The sequence below is a fragment of the Podarcis vaucheri genome, assembly GCF_965113315.1.
Source record: "Podarcis vaucheri genome assembly, chromosome: 5".
Classification (NCBI taxonomy): Eukaryota; Metazoa; Chordata; class Lepidosauria; order Squamata; family Lacertidae; genus Podarcis; species Podarcis vaucheri.
Window position 1 is genome coordinate 73,867,336 of NC_138763.1, and position 21,428 is coordinate 73,888,763.

The window sequence follows — 21,428 nt, forward strand, 5'->3', positions numbered from 1 at the left end:
AAGAAATGGATTGGTCCTATGCTAAAATTAATAGGCATGACTAATTGAGGTCCCTTAATTTCAGTACTTCTACGCAGAGTACCACTTAGCTGCCTACAACGCTCTGATCTGTTCAATTCACTTCAACCAAATTTGTAAGAAAAATATCTAAATGAACAGGTTCAAAGGGAAAGTATGCCACCCATTGAGAATCCCAGTTTTGTTTTGGTAGTCCGTGATCACTAAAACTTGAGATGAACTAGAATTTCTTCCACCCCAACAATGCATTAAATGCTATTTAAGAACATCCCAAGTCTAACTTTAAGATACTCAATAATTCTAGAAGTGAAACTCACTACAGCACAATGTAAAATTGAAGACACAATCTAGATATTTTAGTGAGAATACAGCTATTTTTAATAATTCAAAGAGCAGTTTATTATGTCTATTATACATAGTTGCACAATTTGAGGCTGGTTAAATACAATCAGTTTTCAAAAATTTATTGGAATAGTTTCCAGATTACAACATGCAAGTGTCCATGAAAATATTTGGCATTTTTTGTTTGAAATTCTGAATAGGCACTTACATGAGGGAGTTAAGTTCTCTCAGTCATAGGCATCCATGCTAAAGAGAAATATCCCAGCACGCAGCATCTTTGACTGCTTTATCAAAGTGCCATGGTAGTAAAACAGTTCTTACAGAAGTATAATTTGAGAATTTCACTTACTCATAAAGTAAGGTAACCAATAACACTTGCAGTGAAGTTTAGAAACATTCTTGGTAAATAGGCCAAGTGAACTACAAATATGAGTAGCCATCTAATTCAGCAGGTTCCATATTGTGACCATAGTTAAACTCCGTTTCTGAAAACTACATGCTTAATTGTGGATAGATGGAGGCCAACAAGGGTTGTCCAAAGACTAAGTTCACTAAAGTTAAAAATGACTGGGTGTTTTGCTAAACAGAATTCCAAAGCCTACTTAGAATTCAATTTGGTTTACATACACAGACCTTCCTACAAGCCAATGTTTGAGGTGGTAAGATGAAGTGTGCATTTTAATGCAAAGTGATCTGAATTTTGTGCCTATGACCCGAATTCCAAAAGTGTAATCAGTAAAAGCTACATTTTCACACACCTTTGCCACTGAAACACAGCTCAATGGGATAATTCTGTATTAGGGCATATAAGCCTTCAAGGGCTTTGCAATTTGATAATAGAATCATTAAGATGGAGGTGCCAAGAATTAGAAGAGTCATCACCCCTCTTATAAAGCTAGTATGAGAAAGAAGCTTGCTTTATTATATACATTCCTCAGAAAGAGACAAAGTCTGAAAACTCTGGCATGAGAACTATTCCAAGTGTATGGACAAAATCCCATTATAAACCCTGAATTTGTCATTTTAGAACAATGTATTTATTAGTTTCGAAGGATACAGGCAGTAGACGATGAGGAAGGATGTATGATATGACTGTGGTATAGGAAGAGGAAATGCTTTAGTCTACCATCGATGATAAGCAAAACTTAAATGCACCAGCCTACATGCATGGAAAAACATAACTTTTTTAAGCTTTATGCATATATCTGAGTGCATCACACCAGACAAAAAGTAAAATGTGCAGTATAAAATAGCTTAAGAAAGTTCCAGTGTTTGAGAAAGCGCTCATTTTAAATGTATGTACACACTTGAATGTTTACTTAAAGAATGTTTTAGTAGTGTGGGAAATGCAGCACTGTAAGATGAGGAAGACTGCTGAAATGGGTGTTGTGGCCTTCTTCCCTACAGGCTGTTGCCACCTTTAACCTGCTGATCTATCAACAGTTCTTTCACTCCCAACACCCAGTTCACATTTCAGGCTGCTCTGCCGATGCCTGTGGTTCTGGACTTTCAAACCGCTGGTGGAAGTTGGTTCGTTGTTTCCTCAGTTTCTCAGGAGCTTTTCTCCAAAGAATGATCTCCTGTTTAAGGTGGAAGAAAATGTACAGTTTAGAGGCTTCATATTTTATTTTATTTTTTTTTTTATAATAATTTTTATTACATTTTTTCCAAATTACAGAGAAAACAAAAGGAAAGGCAGAACAGAAGAAAAAAAGAAAAAAGAACAGAAAATCACAACCATTTCGACAACTTATTTCAAATTTCCATTGGACTTCCCCACATCTCCCACATAATGCATTCTTGATAATAAAGTTATCAGCAAATTATACCCTTATTTCGTGTGTTTCTTTATATTTTCAGTTGCAATTTAAGTTTAAATCTCTTATTCTCCAATTACTCTAAAGATATAACATAATATCCTTTTTACCCGTTTAAACTTTGATTCTTTCATGAGTGTTATCAATTTCATAAATAATTAAATTTCATTGCTGGGGCTAACGTTCCAAATCATACGGCGTCTTATGTTTCATACAACTTATAATACTTTTGCAAATAGTCTTTAAATTTTTTCCAGTCCTCCTCCATTGCCTCTTCTCCCAAGTCTCGGATCCTTGCAGTCATCTCGGCCAGTTCCATGTAGTTCATCAATTGCGTCTGCCAATCCTCCAGTGTGGGCAAATCTTGGGTCTTCCAATGCTTAGCGATAAGGATTCTTGCTGCTGTTGTAGCATACATAAAAAAAGTTCTATCCTTTTTTAACACCTTCTGGCCGACAATGCCCAGAAGGAAGGCCTCTGGTTTCTTGGGGAAGGTGTACTTGAACACCTTTTTTAACTCGTTATAGATCATTTCCCAAAAGGCCTTCAATCTTGGACAAGTCCACCAGAGGTGAAAGAATGTCCCTTCAGCCTCCTTGCATTTCCAACATTTATTGTCAGACAAATGGTATATCTTAGCAAGCTTGACTGGGGTCATGTACCACCTGTATACCATTTTCATAATGTTTTCTTTCAAGGCATTACATGCCGTAAATTTCACACCGGTGGTCCATAACCTTTCCCAGTCCTCAGACATAATATTGTAACCAATGTCTTGAGCCCATTTTATCATGGCTGACTTAACTGTCTCATCCTGAGTATTCCATTTAAGCAGCAAGTTGTACATTCTCGATAATACCTTGGTCTTTGGTTCTAACAACTCTGTCTCAAGTTTCGATTTTTCCACCTGGAATCCTATTTTTTTATCTAGCTTAAAAACCTCATTAATTTGGGCATAATGTAGCCAATTTTGCACCTTATCCTTTAATTAGAGGCTTCATATTTTAAACATACTGATGTCGCAGATAGAAGCATCTCTCCTAGAACACTCGCGTGCGCCCCTTAGCATTTCCATATAAACTTCTGAAAAAACCTGGATACTGAAAGCCACAATCCTTTTCAGAAAGTTGTGCTGAAGCATGGTGTGGTGCCCATGTTGTGCAGCTCTCTTCATGAGGTCTCCTATGCTCCCACTCTAGACAGTTTGGCAGCACATAAAAATATTGTTTCATAAAGCCTTCCCTTAAGCAGGTAATGGGAGATAAGATTTTTATTAGCATTGTTCTGCTTTTATTACTGATGTTTTAATGGACTGCATTTTTCTGCTTAAGTATCCCAATTATTGCTTTATTGGGTGCTGGCTTTAGTACTTTGAAAGTTGCCCTGAATATTTTCTAACAGAAAAGGCAACACAAATAAATAATAATCCACCTCATTACAATACTTCAGTGCACAATGTCATACCTGTTGCTTGAAGTACCTTCTGTCCTCTTCATCAACTAATACTAGGTTCAAGAAGTATCTTACTGAAAACTTTTTATTCACATCCCTCATTGTAGGAGTAGGATCATAGCCCGCCAAGAAGAGTCTTATAGGAATAGATTCACCTTAGATAAAAAGTTGTGATTAGTTTTGCTTCTTTCCTCAACATTTAAAGGATTAGAATAGTTCCTGACAGTGAATAATCTGGAGTCACAGGGAATGGGATGACATCAATTTAAAAAGAAAGGGGCTGGGAATTTCTTCTTAAGCAAGTCACACCAAATCTCAACATGCCTTTTAATCTGGGCGGGAGTAGCCTCTAAAAAGGAAAACAGCTATATATTTAAATGTGAACATGGCTCTGCATCCATTTCTGTCATCCAATCAAGCTGGGGAGCACAATTCAGAACAAACAAAGAGCAAAGCTGAAATATGAATTTGTTATCACAACATGCAGGGTAATTAATAGATGGCTTTAAAGGGACAAGCCAATTGCTATTGAATATCAATTGCTGGTTAACAGCAGCAGAAAATAAGCATCTGGTTGACTACTGTGGGAGAGAGGATGCTACACTAGACTAGTCCAATCCAATAGAGCTCTTCTTATGTTCAGGGGTAGCACATTTGTCCATGTTTTCCCTACTCTTTTTCTTGACTCTTAAGAACACAAGAAAAAGTAATGATAGACCTGGCACAAACCAGAAATCAGTTTTCTAATTTATGAAAGCAACTAATACTTAATGGTATTAAGGAGTGAAGGCCCCAGATTAGGAGCCCCTTATTATTCATTTAAGGCACTTAAATGATGCATAAGGCAAAATTGGTATTTAGTGCTTTAGATTTTCTTTTTGTACCAGTCTAGGCTTCAAGATAATTTTTATGTACTCCATAATAGGATTAACACTCAATTTAGAGAAACAACCTATATTTTAACATAAAAATGCTTTGACAATGTTAACAAACACCAACTCACCTTTAACTGGTGCACCATCCATTATTTCATACTTTGCAATAGTCTCTGTCTCTGTCGTGGTACTAGGTCCTGGTTAAACAATTATATTTTTTAAAAAGTCCTTTAATTCAATTTTGCATATTTAGTTGAATACATTTATTTATTTCTATGGACTAAAGCCCCTTAGCAGTTATACCTTATCAGATCATGAATAGGTATTGAATTACAGGGGTAATCAGAAAATATCACTACTTCTCAGCTCTTCAAGACACAGCTCCTCTTAGTAATATCCAAAATTTGTACTTCCCCAGCTCAGTCCAATACAACAGAACCTCAGAGGAATTATGAACCCTGATTACAGCTGTTAATCAGGACCAACAACATGGTTAGTTAGTCAAAGTAAACAACTGCCACCCAAATCTTAAATCTGAACAGGTTACCCCAGTTTAATCATATGTTCCACTTGGAGCCTACCCACCATGCCAATTCTGAAATATTACTACATTTAGAAGTGCAAACAATTGTACAAGAAGATCTTTCAAGTTGAAAAGTAGCTGAACAGAATGCCTGATTGCCATGTATATTGCTAAATACAGTTGAAGGCAGAGGTTTCAGGAACCTATTCACTGTGAAGCATAAACTAGTTACCTGCAAACCAGTATTGGTCACTATGTACAGCTAAAAGAAGCTAACTAGCTACACATACATATGCAAAATATAACAGCCTATTATAAATTGGAAATATCAGAAAAGATAGTTCTAGAACACATCAAATTAAAAGTAAAAATATTAATGACAGTTTCAAAATTCATCTTACCAATTCCAGTAATCTCTTTTTTGATCAGCTGTAATTCCATATGCTGAATTTTTATTCTTACTAAGAGAAAGTAAATTTTTCCAACAATCACATCCTTTAGATGATACCTTACAGAAACAAAGGAAGGGGGCTTGTAAACTGCAGATTTAACATTTTTAAACTAGTTTACAGCATTTTACAATGCTTTTGTGTATTCATATTGCTGAAACAGGATAAGAAAACAGAACTATCTATATTGAACAGGGTTACTCATTTTACCAAAGAGCAGACCCACACTCAAGTTTGTAGCTGCTACTCAGTTTTATTCCTCTATCAGGCAGCATGTTTTCAGAAGCCACTTTAAAGCCCAATGAACAGAAAGTGCTAGTAGTAGTAGAGAATGTTACAAGTTATCACAATATGCACTGAAGGTAAGTTGAGATTTTAAAATGTTGATGCCATAACAAATCAGATTGCAATAATGATCTCTTCTCTGTTGCTTAGGCAGTTAGTGCTAAAGAGCCCCATGCTAACAGAAGACATAGGTCTGGTCTAAGCATTTTTAAAAATTGTATCCTACTTTTGCATCATGTAGAATTGGATCCAGACTAAGCTATTTGCACTTAGGTCCACTGCAATCAATGTGAAAAGTCAGTAATGTCTTACTTTTAGATAAGTACAACTAACTTAGTTTGAATCCCACTCATAGTAACAGAACACTCAATTGGCATACAATGAGCACATTTTTTAAAAAATAGCAAAATTAAAAGAAACACAGAAAAACAGCCACCAGCAAAACAGTTTTAAAGGAGGCAAGACTAAGAAATCATCATAAGCCACCAAAGCAGAATAGTTTTCACCTGCTTTCTGAATGCCATCAAGGAGGCACCAGTTGGACTCCCAGAGAAAGGAGTTCCAAAGTTTGGGTAGAGTTCTCAAAAAGGACCTTTTATGTATACCCAGCAAATCAATCTTAAACACTGATGGGACATAGAGCAGCGTCACCTCCAACTACTTGAGCTCACAAACAGACTGGGTGTCAGTGGAGCCAATATAGTACAGTAATCAAAATCACAGTACAGTACCAGTAGCTGGTATAGTAATCATAATTCTAGCTGCAGCATTTTGTATCAGATGAAGTTTCCATGTGGGCAGTTGGTTCAAGAACAGAGTAATATAATACTCTTGAACTGTAACAACTTTGGAAGGTCAGCTTCACCCACCTATACCTATACATGGTCCATTAGCAATCAGTTAATTACTGCTATGTGTTCCACACTTTTAACCTGAAGGAGTTTCCCTGGTTATCCATTTCAAGGTCACACATTCCCTTATTCATAATACATACTTGGATTTGTTGTATTCAAATTCTATATGCAGACAATCTTCAATGCCGACTTCCATTTTAATAGAGTTGTTAACATCTGGGTATGTCGCAAGCTGGTGAACGATAAGGTCATACTCTTTTACCAAGTCTGACAATCTTCTTACTATTGTAACTTTAAGGAAATACCTACAAAACAGGAAATTAGCACAGATTGTATACACAGAATATTTTACATACATGAAGTGGCCAACTTTATCAAATTAGCTAACATCAGAAATAGACTATATTGAGATTCATAAACTGCATTAGCAGTTAAATCTGAATTAAAACAATCTGCTCACAATTCTAATTCCTTTTGTTGCAAGGCCAAAATGAGAATTTAATAAGAGCGTTCCCTAAAGCAAGAGAGAAGGTGATTCCAACTTTTATTAGCACAATGGGTTGGAACCAGACATGCCTGCAGCAGAACTCTAAAGCTTCAGCAGGTAGAAGAGAAAAGGCAATTCATTCCCACTTCCCTGCAGCTCTCCATGAAGATTGGCTTGAGAGGACTGAAGGTCCTTTTGGTACAGCATGGGAGATGTGGTGGGATGCTGCAGAGGAAATCTATTCCTTCAATCTAGCATGAGTCTCTGCTGAACCAAAATCCCTTCTGCAAACTGAAAGGATTCAATCCAGTATTTCTTTACAGCTCTATAAACAGGATGCAATGTATTTTGAGGACCCACTTACATTTAACTTTAAGGTTTATATATTATTTTTAAGGTAGGCACATCCAAATTCACGCCTTTCGTGTTTCAGATTGCTTGCTAAAGCTTTTTTTACCATTTCCATATAGTTTCCTGTTATCATTATTATAATCATATTTATTATATGGCTAATTACTTTTTCTATGTAGAAATTTTTCTTTCTTTCATTTTATTGCAACTTGTTTTCATTTTTGTATTTCTTAAAATTAACAATGCTGTAATCAAGTATTTTAATAATGACTAAAGAACAGAAATTCAGAGTCTTCCATCACTGCATGCCTTTTGACTCAAATACCTTCCAATTATCTCTCAAAAGCTGCATATTAATCTATATAACTATCCAACATAACATTAGTGGAATAAGTTTGAGAATTAACATTGTTCTGCAAGCAGTAGTGCAAAAGCTTAGTTGTCACTGAGAAGTTCTGCAACTTGTTTCACAAGCACAATTCTCTCACTGGATTCAGCTGCTGTGCTACACTCAAAACAAGGCTCTGGCTAGCAAAACAGCTGTTGTAAAAGTGGCCTGCCATAATCAGATATTACTCTAAACAACTTAAAATGATTTGAGCAAAATGATTTTGTTAGAAGAAATTATTCTAAGAAAGTGATACAAGTTTCTTAGTATAGAGTGACATTTGATAGACAAGACTGCTCACTTTGTCTTTGGAGCACAGGTTGCATAAAATCTCAGCTTTGGAGACTTCTCAGATGAATAGCCTACCAGCCTGCAGGGGCATATAGGGAGTTGATTCATAAGATATTTTATCTAGATTCTGAAGGCCGGAAAATAAAAAAAATCCATCAAAGCCATCAGATCAGAGAGAAAAAGGATCCATATGGGTTAGATTCAAAAGTACGCTTCCATTAATGGAAACAGTTCTTTCAGCAATGTAAAAGCTTTCAATTCAGCAAAGGTTCCTACACATGGAAACGAAGGGAGGTGACTTTCTCAGATACCATTTCCCCCTTATAACCCTCATACCACCTTCCTTCAAGGGGTGAGAGAGGCTGCAGGGGGGATTTGGCAAAAGAACCCCTTCCCTCTTTGTGGACGTCTCTGCTAGATCAAAATTCCTTCCACAAACAGATGGGCCCTTTTGATGCAACCAATTTATAATATATTTTTACACATACCTATATAATGCTATAAGTTAGAAACTATTATAACCATAACTGCAGAAATAGTACTTTTCAGTTTCCATACCTCAATCTGACATTGGCACCGATGTAGGATTCATATGGCTTCTCAACTTGCATAAACTCAAAGTCATAACTTCTACTTTGTGTTAATTCACCAGGTAAGGCCAGTTCTTTCACTAGGTTTACAAATTCATGAGTATTGCTCTTGTCACTGAAAAGCTCTAAGAAAGTAATGAATAGAATCAGAGAGGAAATGTAACAGAAGCTTTCCTTAAGGAGTATACAATGGCTTGACACTTGGGACTGCTGCAAGTGTCAAAGAAGAAAAGAAGAAAATAAATAGAAAGATATTAAAATATTGGCATTATTTCTATCTCCATTTAATCATGTGAATTCAACAAAATATTTTTTTATTTTACAGTGTGGTCGAATTCAGAACTCCTTCAGTATGTCAGTTGTATTGCACAGATCCTCCATACAAGTACAAAATACAACTGTTTTGTTAAATATACTGCAGAACAGTCCACCATTGTTTAATATCAACAGTCAGTTTGACAAACAAGCAAATGACTTGTTGGAGTAAATTCAATAACTTAAAAGGTAGGCTAGTAGAATGTTTTCCAAAATGTGTCATTTTATTTTATATTCTCATATTATAAGCAGAGAGAGAGAATTTACTGAACAAATTTTCCTGAACAATTTTACTGAGAATTTACTGAACAAATTTTGGTTTATGAAACAGAATATACAAACTTTAAGAAAAAGCTCTTCAAGAAAAAACAAAAGCAGAACATACAAAGATGTGGCCTCAATAAATTATGTCATCTTTACTTGTTGCATCTTAATCTTCAAGATCCACATATGATCTAGCTAGAATATAGTTACTATTTTTAAGATGCATGCTGTTTGTGTAACTGTTGCTTGGCAACATATCACAGATCCAATTTATTTGAATCACAGACAGCAAACATTATTTACTTCAAAACAAACATCTTCGGGATACTTGTTATACAACCAGTGTTGGAAACTCAGATATATAAGCTAGGCACCAAATGGCTCCTTAACCAATGTTATAGTCGCCAAAACAGAATGGTTGCCATTTTGGGGCAAGATGGCTCTTAAGTCTTATTCTTCAAATGATGGACTGACTGTGATTGATTCTCAGTTAAACATCTGCCTAGTTCAGATGACAACCTTGAGCTAGGTTAAGAGCTTGGAGAACTTAAAGAAGAAATGTCACTTGACCCAGGGACAGTCCACACATATATACTGGCCTATTCTGAGCTTTTTTTTCTTTTCATAAAGCAACCATATTCTTCACAACTGTGAGCAGGGCAGTGGGATGGGGTAAGTGAAGACAAGCAACAATTCACTATAATGTTGTTCACCACTCCTGCTCAGACTGCATAGAAACAAAATTTTGGCTCCTGGTTGTGCAGATAAAAATTAACTGATAGAATTCTACAGGATGTGGTAATAGTGAAAATAGTTCAGATACAATGATCCCCAGAATGTGCCTCCAGATGGTGGAGATGTCAGGTGACATCCTGGTGCCCAGGTCAAAAGCCTGGTGCAAAATGAGCCTGGCTAATTTTGAACACTGTATTCAACTACCAAGAGACCAGTCCAGATTACGATTCCTATATCAGGGTTATGAGCACTCAAAATTATCCATACCAAATGGTAATTCTAAGAGACTCACCAATTTGTCCTACAAATTCAATTCTAATTCCTTGATGCTCTAGCCTCTTTCCAAGTTGTTTAAAGACTATGTTTACCTGAAAAAGTCAAAACAGCAATGAAAAGGTGTAAGTGTAATGATCCATTTGTACAAAAACTTATTTTAGATCATTTAAACCACATATATATATCCCACCTTTGCATTTGCAAAACTAAGTGCAATGTAGAACAATAAAAAATAATCAGTAACAAAATAAAACAATGGTTAAAAACAGATAGGTGCAGTTGATAAAAACAGTATTTTTCAAAAGGAAGTGTAGTTCTGGTTTTTTGCCCCTTTTCCAGCCCTGTGTTACAATGCTGGACTACATGGCATTTTCATTCCTTCTTCCAACTCTTATTTACTGAATTTTCAAAGCAAAAGTGGTTAAAACTTGCTAGATGCCACCAGCACTCCCTGCGCCCTGCCAGTTCCTCCTTATGCAATTATTTACAACACTTTAAAAAAAAAAAAAGGGACTGTGGGAAGAGAAACTGGTGAAGCAGCTGTTTAGCAATGGGTGAAAGTAGTTCATTAAATGACAGAAGCAGGAAAAGACAAGTTTTAAAGCAAAGAATGGAGATAAATATGGCACCATTCCAGCATTCTAAAGGGGCAATGAATAGCGGAAGGTTAGAAGAATAGAGGCGCTGGATCTGGTCATGTGCAATGTGCCCAGGCACTGCCCTTTTCCATTTTATAAGTAAGAGAATTCCAATAGAATATTCTATGTAGAAGATGGGGCAAGTTCAGGCTTTACAAATACTTCTTCTGCACATCAGAACCCCTACTGTGGGTCTGGATTGCACCAGAACTCCTTTCTAATCATTTGCCAGAATTGAAGGCATTGTGCTAAAGGCAAATTCAAAACCATCACAACCGGGGTAGTATTTTTGGACTCAATATATTCTTATAAAGAGTTTAAGAAAAATTGTATAAGATAAAACTATCCTTGGCAACTTTAAAGGTAAAGGGACCCCTGACAGTTAGGTCCCGTTGTGGACGACTCTGGGCTTGCAGTGCTCATCTCGCTTTACTGGCCAAGGGAGCCGGCGTTTGTCCACAGATAGCTTCCAGGTCATGTGGCCAGCATGACTAAGCCGCTTCTGGCGAATCAGAGCAGCGCACGGAAACACCGTTTACCTTCCTGCCAGAGCGGTACCTATTTATCTACTTGCACTTGACGTGCTTTTGAACTGCTAGGTTGGCAGGAGCAGGGACCGAGCAATGGGAGCTCACCCCGTCGCGGGGATTCAAACTGCTGACCTTCTGATTGGCAGGCCCTAGGCTCTGTGGTTTAGACCACAACACCACCTGTGTCCCATCCTTGGCAACTTTACATGATGGTTATATATGACCTCTTGCATAAGACACTTTGGGTTGTATTCAGTGTTAGACTAGACAAGACCAACTTATGTCCATTAATTTCAGTGAGTCTACTCTGAATAAAACAGTTCAATACAACCGTGCCACAGAATGCTGGACTAGACAGGCCTTTGGCCTAATCCTAGAAGGCTCTTCTTAGAACATTAGGCAGAGATAACAGGAGTTGTAGTCCAGCAACATCTGGAGAACTATAAGTTCCCCTGTATAACATTTGTGAAAACAGAACACCTTAAATATGACCCAAGTGCAGCAACATTTGCTTGTATTATTACTTGAACCTTTAGAATATATTATTTTCTTCCATTCTTTCAATATCAAATTGAGAAGCAAAAAAGTAGTGTTGAAACCAAGCTCCACAGAAGACAAGTTTGTGAACTAGAAGATGTAGATATAGAGTAGTTTTAGGCATGGGGGGGAATCTGTATGAAGAGAAACCACTTATAAAAATAAGAATGTCAACAACTTAAATATTTGGATAGTTAATCTAACATATTTTAAATTTGCATAAAACCCACAAATTATCAGTTAACACCATAGATCATTAATGTGACATTATCAAATATTTGTGCAATAAAAATTAATGAGGATGACTGTATTATCTCCTGTGCCAACACTGAAAGAAGTTCCTCTGCAACAAAATAAATGTGTTGGTCCTTCCTTGACATATACATATTGACTTGATAACATCAACAATAACAATTTGTTTACTACCAAACCTCAATATGACATATACACTAGAACCTAGATTCTATTATGAGATTATCTGGAACAGCTATATCATTAATAACCGTTTCTGTCCTATATCTTACATAAAGTACAAACTTCTTTTTTTAATAAAAAATTACCTTTCCTGAAACCGATTCTCCATCATAGAAAAGATAATGTTTTTCTATTTTACCATCTTCTGTTTTTATTTCAGCTGTTTTTCGTGATTCTGCGTCATTAAGAACAACATCAATCTCACAAATGGGACCAAACAAGCCTCCCAGAAAACTCTGCAATAAAAAGCAAATTCACTTAGTCTTAGATAAAATAAACAACAACTTTATCAAGTTCAATATAGCAGCCACAAAGTGTAGCTAAATAATGAAGAAAAAGTTCTATAGCTCTTGTTTTAATTGCTCTTTTAAACATATATAAAAAAATTAATTCTATCAAAAATTTCAGCTGTAGAAACTGAACTGGTGTGAGATAGCAACAGAACACGGTTATGAATTGTCGCATTTGTGGAAAAGCAAGCATCATGCTAGAACAGAAATACAGGTTCACCATGTCTTATGTGCCAGTGTAGCCCCCCCCCCACACACACATGCTACCCCATAACAATTATAAATCAAAATATTTTAAGGGTGAAGTGACAGATAACTAATTTAAGCAACTTAAAACAATTCTTACATATATGTTTCTGCATTGATGGAAGGGGAAAATACTACAAAATACATTAAAACTACATTACAGAAATCTAATCAGCAACTAGTTTTGTCTGAGAGCCACTTGAACAAAATGGGGAAATGACAGGCTAAGGCCCCATGCCCTAAACCCCCAAATAGTTTGAAGCCTAGTCCCATTGCTGCAGATGCTGCTCATCTATCTTTTGTGCCTCATCTAAGAAAAGCACCACTACTCAGGGAAAGATTAGACCAAGCACGTCCAACTTCCATCAACCAGAAACCCATGATCGACCATGATCGCCCACCCCGCGAGCAACCAGTTGGACATGCCTGGATTAGACTATTAGAAATAGTGGTTTCGGGACCAAAGAACATTTAAAAAGTGCTTGATGCATTTCAGTTGCTAATGAATTGTCCGGAGACTATGGGTGGCGTTCAACCAAGTTTTACTCAGAGCAGACCCACTGAAATTAATGGATCACATATTTCTTAACTTCAATGGGCCTACTCCGAGTAGACGTTAGCTACTCTCTGTCTACCAGGTGTAGGAAACCTTTAGCCTGTCAGATGTTGTTGAACTACAACCTCCAGCATCCCTAGTCATCAACATGCTTGTTAAATCTGATGGGAACTTAAGTACAGCAAGGGCAAAAGGTTCCCAGTCCCACACCTGGGCTATACTTGAAGTACTTAAAAGGCCTGATTCAGCTGAAAGCCCTCTGTCCCATTCCTTAACTGATCCCTTTTGTCCTATTTCCTTCTTTCAGGAATCAGCAGGACTCTTTAATTTGGCCCCAAAGCAAACAGGGAAGGAGAGTGGGCCAGGAGACTTGTGGAGGAACAGAAGCAAAACAGACCACCTGTATCCTGTCTCAGTGCCTCAAAGCATTGTTAAAAAAGAAAACCTAGATGGCATTCAATTCTTGCTAATAAGCAAACACCAAGCTATCCAAACAATATGCACAATGGAAGTCCAGACTTCAAAGGAGCTCTACAAGAATTTAATAAGCCACCATTAAAGGCAAAACAAACTGAACTTTCTGACTGAATTGGAAAACATTGTTGAGTGCCTTAACACACTACATAACTGATCTACAATAAAAGGAATTAATTTAGCGGGGGGGGGGCTTCAAATCCTAAAATGAGTGTGTTTGCAACACACTGTTGTTATATTTGCACACAGACGCATACTTTAAATCTAACTACATTTTGTTTATCCTGTCTTGCTTTGGAACACAGAGGCCATTCAGCTTGTACAGCAGTGTTCAAAATTAGCCAGGCACTGAACATGATGCGGTTAATCACAAAGCATAGTTTGTCACTTTAGACAAGATGGCAAATTTGTCATATACCAAGAAGAAGGGGATCACAGCAGGTGCTGGGAGGAAGAAACATGTAAGCCCAAGGGACCTAGGAGGCTCATTCCTGCTAATAGCAAACCTTAGCATTAAATCTGAGCCATCTCAATGACTGTCAGCTGAATATGAACAAGGCCCCCAGAGTAAAGGCTGTATTTGAAGAGTTATTCAGACATCTATCTGCATGGGCTCTTGGCACACTTGTAAGCGTGCACAACACATTATTGATGTTGCAGTCATCAAGTGATGAGCATATATGGTAAATGTCTCCTCAGTATTTCAACATCTAGAGGTACTGGTAGTATCTGCCACCCATCCAAGAATCAATTTATTAATATAAGTAGGCTAGTAAAGCAAAGGCAAATTAGCATTGTCAACCTTTGGGTCTGACAGACTTCATTTGCCTTTAATAGCTGCATGAAAAGCAGAAGTTCATCATGTGGGGCTGGGAGGGAGGGAGTTACATTGGTTTGGCATGTCATGGGGTTTAAATTCACAGCAGCTCGTCCAGACCAAGTGTTACTAATGGTAGCCAGCCATGCCTGAAAGTTATTTTATGACCTACAAACTACACCAAAGATTTCTACAGCTTATGAAGACTGAGGAAATCCCTGTATATAATTCTTGTAGGCACTGTCACACCACCTTAAAATATCAGAGTAAATGACTCAGGGTGCTTCCAGACTGGAGTTTATTCTGGAGTAGGTGTTGTTCATGGATGCAAGATTTGACAGCATCCACAAGACATCTGTATCATAATACAAGACTTTTTAATCCGTTTAATCTGAATTTCACCTTACTATGCAAAGAAAAGAAAATAAAAACACGCCTGGTGCAGAGGCTTATTACCATGTTGTTTTTTTGGTAAGCAGTTTGTCATATGTGTTGTGACGTTTTGATGAGTGGTCTCTACTGCCACCCCTACTTCCATTTTTTCTCAACTGCACACAGCCTAGTCACTTTGTTTCTGGAGACCCAAACAATCTCAGCCTATTTACCTATTTCCACCAACTGCCATACACTGAACACCTTCAAATTTCAGCCAACCAGTTCAGAGATGGTAGACATCTTCACACAGTATATGTAGGGTATATCTCAGAGACAAACTGTAGTACATGCATTGAGACTTTAAAAAAATAGAGGTCTTATGCAATACCTTTCTTGCACAAGACCTTCCCACTTTCCTCTGTGGTCTTGCACAAGACTTATTATATTTTTTTAAAAAAATATGGAAATGAGTCACCCTGTAGAATCAAAAGTCTCCATTTTACACGTCATAAAACATGATAACTAAGGGTTTTTAAGTTTGCTTTTGTGAATTTACAAGTGGGGGGATTAAAGGTGTGTACCCAGGTACAGAAATACTTGTGCACCTATTTAAAACTGGAAAAGGTAGAAGAGCAAAGCAGTACTAATACAGCGGAGGAACAAGAAAACACAGCAGGGAAATATTCTGGCACCAACACCCACTAGTACTGATGGGGAAAAACATAATGCCTATGAAAATATGTGTCAACACTCATACCAATCATGCTCACAGAAAAACCAGATCTGAATGACCCATTTGCAATATTAAGCCACTGCCTGAAAGCTCACTAATACCCCCATAGGCTTTTTACAGACATAAGTCACTTCTAATCAATTGACCTTAAGGATTCATATAAATATTATTTTGCTAGTGACTCGAGTATATTGCCCAAACAATTTACATTTTATTACTTGAGTGTAAGACCACATGCAGATTCTTTAAGGCATTGTTATGGATGTATATGTAATAAAGAAGGTCTTAAACCAGTTCTAGAATTCCTAGGGATTCTATATAGTATACCCAACCTGTTCCATTAAGCTACTTATCTATCAGTACACACCTGGATGGAATCACTAAACAAGGTGCACCCTGCCAATATTTTAAAAAATGTGAAATGAAATGACTAGCTAGAATGAAATGACTAGCAATTTGGAAAGTACCCTTGAGGTAATCTAATCCAACCCCCTCTCTGCACAGTGCAAGGAGTAACTACAGGATCTCTACCTCTGGCAAAGGAGGGCCCATCATCACCTACTCAGGTGGTCTATTCTACTGTCAAATGGTACTTAGCATTAGGAATGTTCTCCTTAAACCTAGCTGAAATCTGCTTCCCTACACTTCCCACCCACTGGTTCTAGTCCTGCCCTTTGGAGAAACAAAAAACAAGCCTGCTCCATCTTCTTCATTAAACCTGTCAGAAATCTGAAGACCACTCTCATGTCTCCCTTTAATCTTTTGGCGAGCCAAACATAGGCTCGCTGTGGTCTAAACCACTGAGCCTCTTGGTCTTGGCAATTGGAAGGTTCGAATCCTCACGACGGAGTGAGCGCCCGTTGCTCTGTCCCAGCTCCTGCCAACCTAGCAGTTCAAAAGCACGCCAGTGCAAGTAGATAAATAGGTACTGCTGTGGCAAGAAGGTAAACAGAGTTTCCATGCGTTCTGGCTTCTGTCACGGTGTTCCACTGCACCAGAAGCTGTTTAGTCATGCTGGTCACATGACCTGGAAACCTGTCTTGAGGACAAATACAGGCTCCCCCGAACTGAAAGCAAGATGAGCGCTGCAACCCCATAGTCGTCTTTTACCGGACTGAACCGTCCGGGGGTCCTTTACCTTTTCATTCAAAATAAAAAAATTCCTTCCAGTAGCACCTTAAACAGAAGTTCTGTTTCAGTGTATCTGAAGAAGTGTGCATGCACACGAAAGCTCATACCAAGAACTAACTTAGTTGGTCTTTAAGGTGCTACTGGAAGGAATTTTTTTATTTTGACTATGGCAGACCAACACGGCTACCTATCTGTAACTTTTCATTCAACTATTCCTCAGAGAACTTTGTTTCAACAACTCTCACCATCTCAGATGCCCTCCTCCTCTGGACATGTTCATTTGTCAGTGCCCTTCTTCGAAGTGTGATGCCTAGAGTACAGTGGTGCCTCGCAAGACGAAATTAATTCGTTCCGCAAGTCTCTTCGTCTTGCGGTTTTTTCGTCTTGCGATGCACGGTTTCCCATAGGAATGCATTGAAAATCAATTAATGCGTTCCTAGGGAAACCGCCTTCAGACCAGGTCCGGGGACAGTCTGTCCCCGGACCTCTTCTGAAGGCTGGGGGGGGGACAAGGGCTTTTCTTTCCACCCCCAGCATTTAAAAAACCCCCGGGACAGCGGAGGACTTCTCCGCTGTCCGGGCGATCTTAAAATGCTGGCGGGCGGCATTTTAAAATCGCCCCAGACAGCGGAGGACTTCTCCGCTGTCCGGGGCGATTTAAAAGCCCCTGGGAAGGCAGGCAGGGGGGACAAAGACTTTTGCCCCCCGCCAGCCTTCAGAAGAGGTCCTGGACCTCTTCTGAAGGCGGGCGGGGGGCCAAAGTCTTTGCTCCCCCCCGCCTGCCTTCAAAAGGTGTCCCCGCTGCGGCGGGAGGTGTCCCCTGCCCCCCCGCCCGGCTTCGGAGCACCGGGAGAAGCCATCTCCCCGCAGCCCCTTGCTGCAAAAGACGTCGGGGGAAGCGAAGCGCTTCGCTTCCCCGCTTCCCCCGACGTCTTTTGCAGCAAGGGGCTGCGGGGAGATGGCTTCTCCCCCCAGCCCCTTGCTTCAGAAGAGGTCCGGGGGAAGCGGGAAGCGAAGCGCTTCGCTTCCCTGCTTCCCCCGACGTCTTTTGCAGCAAGGGGCGGCAGGGAGATGGCTTCTCCCCCCAGCCCCTTGCTTCAGAAGAGGTCCGGGGGAAGCGGGAAGCGAAGCGCTTCGCTTCCCCCCTTCCCCCGGACGTCTTTTGCAGCAAGGGGCTGCAGGGAGATCGCTATCTCCCCCCAGCCCCTTGCTTCAGAAGAGGTCCGGGGGAAGCGGGAAGCGAAGCGCTTCGCTTCCCCGCTTCCCCCGACGTCTTTTGCAGCAAGGGGCTGCAGGGAGATCGCTATCTCCCCCCAGCCCCTTGCTTCAGAAGAGGTCCGGGGGAAGCGGGAAGCGAAGCGCTTCGCTTCCCCGCTTCCCCCGGACGTCTTTTGCAGCAAGGGGCTGCAGGGAGATTGCTATCTCCCCACAGCCCCTTGCTTCAAAAGAGAAGACCCGCTGTCCCCGGGGCAAGCTTCGTTTTGTGAAGCAAGCCCATAGGGAAATTCGTCTTGCGAGGGAACTCGAAAACGAAAAAACCTTTCGTTTTGCGAGTTTTTCGTCTCGCGAGGCGTTCGTCTTGCGAGGTACCACTGTACTGCAGACTCCAGGTTCAGCCTGACCACTTGCAACCAGTTGTGCAGGCCAAGACTTCATACCACCCAGTTCTTCATAGAACCATCAGCGGCCTGAGAGATTTGGGATAGTGCCTGCTACACCTTTCCTAGGGTTGCTTCAGGAATACCTGTGTGCCCTGAGGGAGGGTAGGTGGCCAGGGAACTTGCGCCACCAACTCCCAGTCGGCCTGAAAGGGCTCTATCAACTCTTCATTTTATATTATAGTATTTTAAATTTGTAAACCACTTCAAGTGTCTTGGCAGAAATGCAGGACATAAAGCCAAAAAAAAAAAAAAAAAATCAGCAAAGAAGCATTCACAGTCCAATCCTTACAACCTGCTCCCAGTTCTCCTTCTTGGGTTCCCTATACACCTTTCATCCCTGCTGGTAATTACTAACAGCATTCTTAAAATTAAACCTTACAACTACAACAACCCAATTAGGCTGGTTAGGTTTTGCATGCCAGTGCTGCTGGGCAACACGTGAAGTAACAGCGCACTGTAAGTAAATGTGTGGTGCGGGTCGCCTCTCCCTACGCGAAGAGGTGCGTAAATCCCCCGAGAATATAAACCCGCAGACACGTTTACGCCCCCACCCCACATTTCCTCCTCTTAGAAGCCAAACCCGGGACTGCCACCAGAGACAGCCCAGGTGACTCTGACGTGTCCCGCACTCCACGAAAATCTCAGCCACTTCCCTCCCCCCTCCCCCCCCGCCCTGCTCGCTTAGCCCGCCGTGAGAAACCTAGACCCTCATCTTCCCGGGGCACCGGCGGCAAGAACGCCCCTCCCCGCGTACTTCGCCTTCTCCTCAAGAAGCAGCGGAACACACGCCGCCCGCGTCACCCAGAAAGGCGGGGTGGAGCGCGTGGTGGAAGCGGGGCGGCGGCATCGAATGGAAGCCCCTCGCGCCGAGTGCCGTATCCATGGGAACGGCCAACGGCTCGCCCGGCCTCCCTCGCCTCAAAAGCCCCCCAAGGCCCAACCCGCCTCACAAGGAGAAGGAAGGAGGAAGCCGCCGCCTCCGCCGCCGCTGCTCATACTACAACGGTCCTGCAGGCCTCGGACAGGCGAGGCGACGCACCGCCATGAACAGCCCCGCTTCTCTCCACCCCGCACGGAGCCCGGCAGCCGCTCACTTACCATGGTCAGTCGGACTCCGGCCCCCCTCCCCAAGCAACAGTAGCAACCCCGGCCCGCGCCCCTGTCATGTGACCCTTAGAGGCCGCCGTTCGGAACCACGCCCCCAGCACGTGACCAGGCCTCCCTCGGGCGGCGACGGAGAAAGCCGGGCTAGGCGAACGGCGCCGGCAGGCAGGGAGGCAATGGTCACTAGGGGGCGCTACTTCTCGCAACGAGGCTGAAAACACACACGGAAGCAGAAAGTTTGGTCCCGCCCCCTCCTGACGCTTTCCGTTCTGCAAATGAGCTAACCATGCCGCCCAATCCGAGGCATGTTTATTTGGGAGTGAAAGGCCCGCCGAGTTCAATGGTGCTTCTTCCCAACTACTTTTATAAAGGGTTGTAGCCGCGGGCGTCTTCTCCGTTGCCTGCTTTTTTGTCTGGCACCCGTTGTAGACAGTTTAACCACATAAATAAAATATGTATACCATTAAATATATTTTGGTAGGTGGAAACAATATTATGGCACATGTCAAAAACATACAGTGCGCCTCAATTGTAGCCAAAAGGAGGGCACTGAGAAATTACTATGCTTGGGGGAACTTGTGTTTCTTGTTCTTGATCAGAAGGATGCAGCAGATTAGGCCTGGCTACAATATCCCCGCAGAACATATAAAGAAAATTTAAAACACATGGGTTCCCCCCCAAATAATCCTGGGAAACGGTAGTTTACAGAGCTGTAATTTCCAGCACGCTTAACAAACTACAGTTCCCAAAATTATTTCAGGGAAGCCATGAGTCCCTGCCTCCCCTCCATTTTTCCTTTCTCCTCTTTACTGAGGCCCTCCACAGAGAAATGTTTGGGGCGGGGAGAAAGTGGGACAAGAGCTATAATGATTCAACTGAGAATGCTAAATAAACCATGGAATATATATTGGCACTTGATGTGTGTGTTTGTGTGTAATGCACTTGGAGGCAATAGCTGGCTGGAACCCTAAACAGAAGCAGCAGAATGCACTGCAACATTTGGCTGCAGGCCCCATTTGTGATTTACCATATAGAAATTCTCTTCCTCCTTTTGGGCTCACTATTGTAAAAGCATGAGACAAAAGGAGCTAGAAGGAAAGATGACACTGCACAATCTGGAAGAGAGCGAAAGAAGGAAAGAGTGGTAAAGGAATTACAAATAACCAAAAAAACCTGAGAATAGGTGTGGGGGGAGAAGAAGGGCAGGCCTATAGCCTGGTCGTCCTTTTTTATACCTGCTGGTGGGATTGACAAAGCTGCCTCTGATTGGTTGACAAGGCATTCTTTGATTGACAAGGCATCTGCCCCTCCCCTTCATCTCATAGCTCACCAATTAACCAATTATCCAACTCCTAGCCAAACCAATCAACCAACCAGAAGGATGACTGTCAATCTCTTTTCCTTAGGGTCTCCCTATTTTCAATGGGGAAATGTTGGGGGGTATGGAGTTATCCGACTCCCGAGCCGTCCGAAGGCAATCCTGTACAGTGAAGGGTTGCTTTAAACGTTTAATGTTTTCTTATGTTTTTATATATGTTGGATGCCACCCA

At 40.8% G+C, this 21,428-nt stretch overlaps 1 protein-coding gene across 3 annotated transcripts; it reads right to left on the reverse strand.

Moving 5' to 3' along the window:
- Positions 1–372: 372 nt before the first annotated feature.
- Positions 373–20,185, reverse strand: VPS26A (VPS26 retromer complex component A). 3 transcript variants are annotated; one of them, XM_082222200.1, is made up of 10 exons: positions 18,708–18,784; positions 17,359–17,428; positions 12,578–12,727; positions 10,329–10,404; positions 8,691–8,847; positions 6,756–6,920; positions 5,429–5,535; positions 4,633–4,701; positions 3,642–3,784; positions 373–1,940 (listed from the first exon to the last, which is right to left on the reverse strand). In XM_082222200.1, exons 1-10 carry the CDS (start codon positions 18,767–18,769, stop codon positions 1,827–1,829), a joined length of 1,113 nt encoding a protein of 370 aa, XP_082078326.1. In that variant the 5' UTR covers positions 18,770–18,784; the 3' UTR covers positions 373–1,826. The 3 variants fall into 3 exon arrangements, with proteins under 3 accessions (XP_082078326.1, XP_082078328.1, XP_082078327.1); XM_082222202.1 differs by lacking the exons at positions 17,359–17,428; positions 18,708–18,784 and adding an exon at positions 19,873–20,185; XM_082222201.1 differs by lacking the exons at positions 17,359–17,428; positions 18,708–18,784 and adding an exon at positions 19,814–19,848.
- Between the last annotated feature and the right edge of the window lie 1,243 nt (positions 20,186–21,428).

Coding starts and splice junctions, on each gene's coding strand:
- VPS26A (XM_082222200.1), bottom strand. CDS start 18,769: ATGAAGTCTTGGCCTGCACAACTGGTTGCAAGTGGTCAGGCTGAACCT. Junction 5,536..6,755: donor TTTGAATACAACAAATCCAA/GTATGTATTATG, acceptor TGTTTCTGTAAG/GTATCATCTAAAGGATGTGA. Junction 3,785..4,632: donor GGATGGTGCACCAGTTAAAG/GTGAGTTGGTGT, acceptor TTTTTATCTAAG/GTGAATCTATTCCTATAAGA.